We start from the raw sequence: 9162 nt of genomic DNA on the forward strand, positions 1-9162 counted from the left end.
TCCTTGTCAACCAGGCCTTTGGCTGTTAATCAATTTATGGCCTTTAAAAATGTGCTGGCGGGGGGGGGGGTTACTGCCTATTTAAATATTTTTGTCCTTATTAATTTTGTGTTCTGTGTTATAAACTGCTCTGTGGTCTCTTGACGAAGGGTGGTTTTAAAATTTAATAATGATGATAATTCTGTGTGTTCTGAGTTGTCCTTGAGGTGGGGAGTTTTCACGCCTCCCCCCCCCAATGGTGGAACTGGAATTTCAGGCTCAAAAAATGGTTCCCTTCCGAAAGCTGCCAGTCTCTCTCTCCCTAAGGAGGTGAGACTTCGCTTTCCTTCAACGCTGTTCCTGGTCCCTGCCAGCCATTGAAATTCTTTGCAGGATTATTTGGGAGGCAGTCTTTCAAGGGGTGGAAAGCCTTTTGTCAAATCTTTGCCAAGGCCTTTGCAAGCACGCCCCAGTTGAACAGAGCCAGCTCTCAGAAAACAATGCCCTTCTAAAATGTGGGGTTTTTATTTATTTTTATTTTTTGGGAGGGGGGGTATTGGGTTGTTTTTCTTTTGATTATGTATTTTGTGTTTTTATGTTGTGGTTTTATCCTATGAACCGCCCTGAGACCGGTGGGTAGAGTGCAGTATACAACTTTGATAAATAATATAAAATAAAACTGAGCATAGGATCCAGCTTCTAGGGCTTGGCCCCCCAATAAAATATTTGAGGGGTCTGGCTGCCCCCCCCAAAAAAGTTGATGGTCATCATTGCCGTTCAAATGGTGTGCATACGACCAGGGCCGGAATTAGGTTTGATGAGGCCCTAAGCTACTGAATGGAATGGGGCCCTTTATATGTCCAGCTGTCCTTGTCAACAACAAATTGTGGCTGTTTTTTGTGTTGAATAGATGCTATATGGTAATTAGTGGACCTAACAGGCATCTAAAGCCATTTGCACATAACAAAATATGTATTTTATCAAAGTAATTGATACAGAAATGAGCAAACCAGTGATATTTTAGGGAGCAGGCGACCAGGAAGGGCCTATTACTTACATCATAGGAGCCTGCACAACACAAAACACTGTTGCTGGATGTAGGTTTTATTTTATTTGTTTTCTGATCTTATATTTTGGAAATGTCCATCCAGTTTTTTACCTTTACATTTTTTGGGGGCCCCAAGAGAGTGGGGTCCTAAGCTATAGCTTGTTTAGCTTATACCTACAAGTGAAACTCGGGAAATTAGAATATTGTCGAAAAGTGCATTTATTTCAGTAACGCAACTTAAAAGGTGAAACCAATATATGAGATAGATGCATGACATGCTAAGCAAGATATGGCAAGCCTTGCCTTCTGGCGGTTCCCTCGTTGCGAGAAGCCAAGTTGCAGGGAACTAGGCAGAGGGCCTTCTCCGTGGTGGCGCCTGCCCTGTGGAACGCCCTCCCAACAGATGTCAAAAAGGAAAACTACCACCAGACTTTTAGAAGACATCTGAAGGCAGCCCTGTTCAGGGAGGCTTTTAATGTTTAATAGATTATTGTGTTTTATTCTTTTGTTGGAAGCCGCCCAGAGTGGCTGGGGAGACCCGGCCAGATGGGTGGGGTATAAATAATAAATTATTATTGTTATTGTTATTATTATTCTTTATTATTTTTATTATTATTATTATTATTATTTGTCATTGTCATTATTGGTCGTTAGGTGGGTCAATTATAAATGGAATGTAATTAATGAAATGTAAATGGGATGTTTATTTTTGTATTATTGTAACTTTGTTTTATTACTGTGGAATTTCCAAAAGAAAGCATTTGTAAAAATTAAAAGAAAAATAATAAGTTGCATTACTGAAATAAATGCCCTTTTCGACGATATTCTAATTTCCCGAGTTTCACCTGTAAATCCGGGACTGCTGCACGGTGCGTCACGTCTTGCGATCGATTATGCGCCCTCACCCCCGATACAGTATTTTATTCAAGTGGGCGCCCCTGAAACTGAGCGCAGGATTGCATTTATGCGGGTGCCATCTATCCGAGGATGGGGCGTGCGCGTAAGGAAGGACAGCCACGGATCAAGGCGACCGGCCTGCACTTGGGGACACGGACGGACTTTGCTATGGGGCGGGGCTCTGACCACCCACAAAGTCCGTCCGGGATACCGCTGATCGCGGCGCGCATCTCTGCCAGCGGCCAGGGGTTCTGGCTCCGTTCTTGGCACGCCTTGGAGCGCAAGTGGCGGCAGGCGCGCAGCGTTGCGCAAGGCTCCGCGGGAGAAAGAGGAAGGATCCGGCCGGGGCGCGCCTGGCTGCTGGGCACGAACCTGCCTCCCGAGGAGGCGGAGCAGCAGGAGCAGCAGCGGCGTCCGCCTCTTCCTCCGACCAGCGGTGCGCGGAGCCGGCCATCGCGGGCGCAAGATGCGCGCCTAGGCTGGTGCCTCCTCCCGCCGGGCGCAAGAAGCGCGCGATGGCCGCGGCGGAGGCGCTGGCGGGTCTGGCGCTGGCGCTGGGCCTCTACGCCTTGCTCTATTACAACTTCATCAAAGGCGCCACGTGCAAGAACGAGGCCAGCCTGCGGGGCAAGACGGTGCTGATCACAGGTCAGGATCGCCCCCAGGTCTCGGAAGACGGGGGGCAGCGTGGGGCAGTGGTTAGAGCGCCCGAAGAGGGTCTGCGGGAGCTCCCGCCGCATCGGGGTTTCCTGCTTGGGGATCCCAGGAAAAAAAACTTCAGACGAGTCTGAGCGCATCTGCCCGGCTGCGATCCTGCGCAGGCTGACTTAGGAGGAAGCTCCCTGGAGCGCTAGTGGGGCTTGCTTCTCAGTAAACCTATTGCAGGGTTGCACCGGTGACCTTTCTCCAGATGTGCCTGCACTCCAGCCCATCCCCCTCGTGTTTCCTCAACGTCGGCCTTGCTGGGAATGCTGGGAATTGTAGTCCAAGAGCGTCTAGGAGAGGACTCCAGAGATTATTCATTTGGTATGTGACGTGTCTGAGGCTTTGTAGTGGAAGATGAGAGACATCACATCCATTGCATTCAATATTCGTATGTATTGTATTCACAGCTGTCAAGTTTTCCCTTTTCTCTCAAAGAAGCCTATTCAGCATAAGGGAATTTCCCTTTAAAAAAGGGGGAATTTGACAGCTATGATTGCATTGCATTCTGAATTCTCTTGAGAAGAGCCTTCAGCTGGATCCGGCCAGTGACCCACTTAGTCCAGCATCCGGATCCCTGTAGGAAACTGGCAAGCAGCTCCTGAGCAACAACCACCGCTCTCCCCTCCTGCTATTTCCAGCAACTGGCCTTCAGAAACACGCACTGCCTCTGGCCCCAAACTCTGTGGAATTCACATTATAAAGCAACAAAATGCAACCTGTAAGAATTAAAGGATATGGTTAAAATGCAGTTAAAACCATACAGCATCTAGCACAGCTCATTACAATTGCCAGAAAAATGGTTCTGTGGTCCGCCAAGACCCTCAGGAAGTTTAAACTTTCCCCTTGAACTTTTCCAGGTGGAAACACCGGGATTGGAAAGGCAACGGCGCTGGATCTGGCCCGGAGGGGAGCCCGCATCATTCTGGCTTGCCGCGACAGAGGGCGAGGAGAATCTGCCGTCTATGATATCAGGAGGGTGAGCGCCTGCCACCTGCCTCCTTCGAAAGGGCAGCCTTTATTTATGGGATCCCCTTTTAAAATCACTTCTCAAAGCAATTTCACTGTAAAAACATGGCCAAATATATAATCACTTCATAAAATTTATACCCCACTTGATTGTTTAAAAAAATAAACCACCCTCAAAGCGGTTTACAAAGAAATCAATAAAATTATTGATGTAACAATGTAAAACTTAAAAAAAAAATTAAATCAGAGTAGACAGGGCGGGGCGGGGACTCACATCAACTTTCTAAACCTCAGGGTAGGCTTGTCTAAACAATATTGTTTTTAGCAGGCACCGAAAAGAGTACAATGAATTCACTTGCCTGATACCAGTCAGCAGTGAGTTCCAATGAATTCTCAACAGCTGACCCTTCCTTCCTTCCTTCCTTCCTTCCTTCCTTCCTTCCTTCCTTCCTTCCTTCCTTCCTTCCTTCTTTCCTTCGCAGAAGGGAGGTCTGGCTTTCTAGGAGAATTCACCAACCTGGCACCCTCCGGATGTTTTGGACTTAGTCTCCCATCAGCCTCAGCATCACACGGCTGTCTGGGGCTGGTGGGAGTTGTAGTCCAAAGGATCTGGGAGGCCACCAGGTTAGAATAGTCTACCCTAGTGGTATTATCTGAATGTGTCCAAAATGGTCAAAGGCCTGGAAACGATGCCTTATGAGGAACGGCTTAGGGAGCTGGGTATGTTTAGCCTGGAGAAGAGAAGGTGAAGGGGTGATATGATAGCCATGTTCAAATATATCAAAGGATGTCATATAGAGGAGGGAGAAAGGTTGTTTTCTGCTGCTCCAGAGAAGTGGACACGGAGCAATGGATTCAAGCTACAAGAAAGAAGATTCCACCTAAACATTAGGAAGAACTTCCTGACAGTAAGAGCTGTCTGGCAGTGGAATTTGCTGCCAAGGAGTGTGGTGGAGTGTGGTCCAGTTCTTTGGAGGTCTTTAAGCGGAGGCTTGACAGCCATCTGTTAGGAATGCTTTGGTGGTGTTTCCTGCTTGGCAGGGGGGTTGGACTGGATGGCCCTTGTGGTCTCTTCCAACTCTAGGATTCTATGATGACATTGGGGTGGGGGTGCTTGGAGGATGTTTTCCCACCATGCACCATTCCCTGGAATAGGTGCTTTAAGGTGCCTACTTTAAACACACCTCCTCGCCTGTTTTTTTCTGGGATGAGGATGGTGGTGAACAGGCTCTGTTTGTAGATTAGGTCTGCTAATCTAATCCACTGTTTTATGTATTTTGCATTTGTTTTAGGAATGTAGTTTAATTGCTTATGCTGTTCCCCACCATATCCCCCCCCCCTTAATGTTGGCAGGAAAGTGGGAACAATGAAGTTCTCTTCATGAGCCTGGACTTGGCCAGCTTCAAGTCAGTGAGGACTTTTGCAGCGGCTTTCTTGAGATCTGAGCCCCGCCTTGACATTCTCATCAACAATGCAGGTGAGAACGCAGCCCCGAGGGTGGAGATTTGGGGATGGGGCACAGCTGCTTTGCATGCAGAAGGTCCAAGGTTTTCAGTCTCCAATGGCATCTCCTGTCTGAAACTCTGGAGACCCACTGCTAGTCAGCCTATACAACAATGGTTTGCCACACCCTTTGCAAGCCACTGCTGTAGACTGATTATAACTAGGTGCTGGTAGTCATACTCAATTTAATGGACATGTGTAACATGGGTATATTAATTTCAGTGAGTCTACTTAAAGCAGCACTTAGTTGGCTACAACCCAATTATTATGAACCTGCATGCCACTTATTACTATTTATAAAATTTGTTAGTTGCTTTATCTTGCCCAGGGCCACCCAAAGCAAATGACAGTCAACAAAACCTCTCCCTCTGTCATTAGAACCAAAAGGTGAAAGAAATACATTTAAAACATCCCGCCCTCTTCTAAAAGGCCGGAGACGGTGAAAGTCCCAAGTTCCAGTTGTAGAGAAAAGATTTTGCCTGGTGCCTAGAGATATATAATGATGATGTCAGCTGAGCCCCGCTGGGGAGAACATCCCACAAACGGGGAGCCACGGCAGAAAAGGCCCCGTTCTGGTATTGCCACTCTCCAGACGTCTTGCAGAGGAGGCAAACAAAGGACTTCTGGTGGCGATCACAGGATCCAGGTTGAAAGTGGCCCTGAGCTGCTTAAGGCTTTATAGGTGAAAACCAACATTTTGAATTGGGCCCCAAAACTAATTTGCAACCCGTGCCATTGGGCTAGGATTGTTTGTTGCTATATTCTCAAACGGTTTTGCTATGGTCAGCTTACATGTAAAGTTGGAAACTATGTATGGTTTGTCATGGCCTTTGGCTAGAACAATAAACTTGTAGAGACTAGGCTTGCCTAAACAGGTGTGTCTTCCAGAGCCAGCAGAAGATAGTGATGGGGGCCTCTGGTATTTCAACAGGGCTGGCGCCACCAGTGAAAAGGCCTGCCTCCATGTTGCACCTGTTTAATCCAGTTTTGTGTTCCGGCAGGTGTCGGGTCTGGAAGCCGAAGTGAGGATGGCTTCAATTTGGTGTTCCAGGTGAATCACTTGAGTCATTTCCTTCTGACCCACCTCCTCCTGGAGCGGATGAAGCAGTGCGCGCCCAGCCGTGTGGTGGTGGTGGCTTCCAAAGCACATCAAACGGGGAAGATTGACTTTCAGAACATCCACAAGCCAGTGGACGGGCAGTTGGCAGGGTTCCAATCGTACTGCAACAGCAAACTGGCCAATATATTGTACACCCGGGAGCTCGCCAATCGACTAGAAGGGACGAACGTTACCTGCTACGCGGTCCATCCAGGTGGGTGGCAGGTCAAGCTCAGCTCCTCAACCTGGGACCCTCTATAGTGGTGGCTGGTGCCCTTGGGGGACTGGAGGTGCAGAAAGCAGGGAGCCCAACAATAGACAGAGCCAGAACCAGTGAAGGGCAGAGATAGAGTCAATTGCAGGTGGAGTCAACTCCTCCTAGTTCTTGCCCCATCCTCATCCTTATCCCTGCAGAGATTTACAAGGGGCAACACTGAGACTATGGAAGAGAAGGAAACTGACGGGCAGGAACCCCCTGGGCTGGTTGTAAGTAGGAAGGGTGGCAGATGGACCAGCTTCCATTGGTCCTCTAGATGTTATTAGACTCCAGCTCCCATTTTTCCTGACTGTTGACTGTTCTGTGTTCTGCAAAAAGGGGCACCTGCTTGGCCACAGTGGAAAAGTGGATACTAAATTAGATGGACCCCCTTTGAAGTCTGGTCCATCAGCTGGGCTCTCTTCTTATTCTATCCAGTTCTGGCAACTGGTGTTTTCCTATCTTTCTGCTTTCAGGGGTAGTTAAATCAGATTTTTTCCGTCACATTTCGGTTTGGCTGAAGCCTCTTTTCCTCCCCATCTGCTGGCTCTTCTTCCGAGACACGACCAATGGAGCTCAGACGTCCATCTACTGTGCCACTCAGGAAGGCATTGAGAAGTACAGCGGGCGCTATTTTGCCAATTGCTGGCTGCGTGACCCCAAGCCACATGCCCGGGATGACGCCGTGGCCAAGAAACTTTGGGAAGTCAGCGAGAGGATGGTGGGGCTGGCGAACTAGGCTGCGGTGTTTTTCAAAGAGGGCTCCTCATCTCCATGGAAAGGGGGGCCTCTGCAAACCAAGAGTCTTAAAACATCCTTAAACCTACGTCAGGAAAGATGACAGGTCATGAGAAGTAAAGCACACCTGGCTTCATACTGGCATCTTCATCCTGCAATCGCCTTGGAGTGGCCCTGATGTGCCCAGGGCATTTGACCATTTCATGTCTTGGATACCCAGCGTTACCCTGGCAGCTTAGCCTCCAGTGAGAGGGAAGAGCATCACATAATCCTCTTCAAGGGTAGCTGATTCTCACTCTGGTGCTAAAACATCCTGCCATTTGTACCATTTCCAGGAGTACTGTAATGAGATTAAAAAATCCTTCCAGTAGCACCTTAGAGACCAACTAGGTTTGTCATAGGTATGAGCTTTCGTGTGCATCTGAAGAAGTGTGCATGCACACGAAAGCTCATACCTATGACAAACCTAGTTGATCTCTAAGGTGCTACTGGAAGGATTTTTTAATTTTGTTTTGACTGCGTCAGACCAACACGGCTACCTACCTGTAAGGAGTAGATGAGGAGAGAGGAGAGAGCAGCTTAGGAGGGGGAAGACTCACAAAAGCAGAACATGCAAAAATCAAGTCTAATGCATTCTGAAAGGTTAAATGCAATTAAAGCGAAACATTGAAACATTATTAAAATGCAGTAATGAAAACCTGCACCTGGGGTCTCTATTTCCTATATCAAAGGGATCCCGGGGTCATCCAGTCCAATGCAGAACTCTCAGCTCAATTCTTTCATTTTTATCAGAGCAGCTGATTGCGGTGGAAGCTGAAATGTTAAAAATTAAACTATTTAGGTACATATTATTTCACTCCCCACAATATTTATATGCCACCAGAGTGGTTTACAGAAAAGGAATAGAACAGCAAGATTATCAGTGAAATTTTTTTTAGAACCTAAAACAATATTAGTAATAATTAAAACAGATGGCAGTTTGTTTGTGTGTCTGGATAGGCTTCCCCAGACAGAAATGTCTTTGTTGTTTTTTAGTTGTTTAGTCGTGTACGACTCTTTGTGACCCCATGGACCAGAGCATGCTAAATGCTAAAATACGTGTTTTTTAGCAAGTGGGGGGGAGCATAATGTGGCCACTGTAATTTTGAGCTGGGCAAGACCGGAGTGGCTGAGGGGGCATCTATGTTGATCTGAGGGGGTCTCTCAAGGATGGTCATTTGAAAAAATGGAGGGCAAAAAAACTCTGTTGCTAATCACAGAATAAATATATGCAGGGAGAGGAGACAAATGGGAAAGAGGCCCTTAAAAGACGAGGACCATTCAGATGTAGGTTTTTAGGACCTGCCTTGCTTCTGCAATGGCAAACTGTTTTTAAAACTCCTTTTATATTATATTTTAAACGTACCCAACCTTGGGGCGAAGGGCTACTAAACAAGAATGATATTTACTATCATTGATTGATTGATTGAATGAATGTACCCCACCTGGGACCTGGAGTGTGTGGTGTGTTAATAACAATAAAAAATTATATTTTTATTTATTGTGCCCCGTCTGGATAGCAACTTTTTTTCGAGTTCTGAGGACTTTGTTTATTGAATTGATACACTGCCCTTCGCTGCAGGAGGATCTCGTGTGAAAACGCGAAAACACATAACATAATAAGGAAAACCAGACAACGCGACGTGTGTTCACAAAGGGCGCGTGTTCTGAGGAAGATTGGGGCGGGGGTGCACTTTATTTTATCCTTTTCTTTTTCTCCCCTCACACTTTCCTCCTCCGCCCAAAATGGCGGCCTGAGGCGGCGGCGGCGGCGGCCTCTTCCTCCTCCCTCCGCTCCCCTTTCCCGCTCTTTCCTTTCCCCGCCCACGCTCCCCCTTCCCCGCCTCTGACGCACTTCCTGTGGGCGGAGCCTTCAGGAGCGGGGGGTGGAGCCGAGGAAGGAGGCGGTGCCGCTGCTGCTCCTCCCGAAGA

The 9162-nt window shown here is 47.6% G+C and overlaps 1 protein-coding gene across 1 annotated transcript; it reads left to right on the forward strand.

The window, feature by feature from the left end:
* The first annotated feature begins 2119 nt into the window (after window positions 1-2119).
* Window positions 2120-8736, forward strand: LOC118096762 (dehydrogenase/reductase SDR family member 13). Its single transcript, XM_035138905.3, has 5 exons — window positions 2120-2572; window positions 3487-3605; window positions 4949-5072; window positions 6100-6411; window positions 6930-8736. The coding sequence occupies exons 1-5, from the start codon at window positions 2440-2442 to the stop codon at window positions 7190-7192; spliced, it is 951 nt and encodes a 316-aa protein (XP_034994796.1). The 5' UTR covers window positions 2120-2439; the 3' UTR covers window positions 7193-8736.
* The last annotated feature ends 426 nt before the right edge of the window (window positions 8737-9162 follow it).

This window comes from Zootoca vivipara, chromosome 14, assembly GCF_965207765.1.
Source record: "Zootoca vivipara chromosome 14, rZooViv2.hap1.1, whole genome shotgun sequence".
NCBI classification, from domain to species: domain Eukaryota; kingdom Metazoa; phylum Chordata; class Lepidosauria; order Squamata; family Lacertidae; genus Zootoca; species Zootoca vivipara.

What these genes read in the sequence shown, in the direction of transcription:
- LOC118096762 (XM_035138905.3), top strand. Translation starts at nt 2,440, where the DNA reads ATGGCCGCGGCGGAGGCGCTGGCGGGTCTGGCGCTGGCGCTGGGCCTC. An exon ending in CCGTCTATGATATCAGGAGG is followed by an intron (nt 3,606 to 4,948) that starts GTGAGCGCCTGC and finishes TAATGTTGGCAG; the next exon opens with GAAAGTGGGAACAATGAAGT. An exon ending in CTGCTACGCGGTCCATCCAG is followed by an intron (nt 6,412 to 6,929) that starts GTGGGTGGCAGG and finishes TTCTGCTTTCAG; the next exon opens with GGGTAGTTAAATCAGATTTT.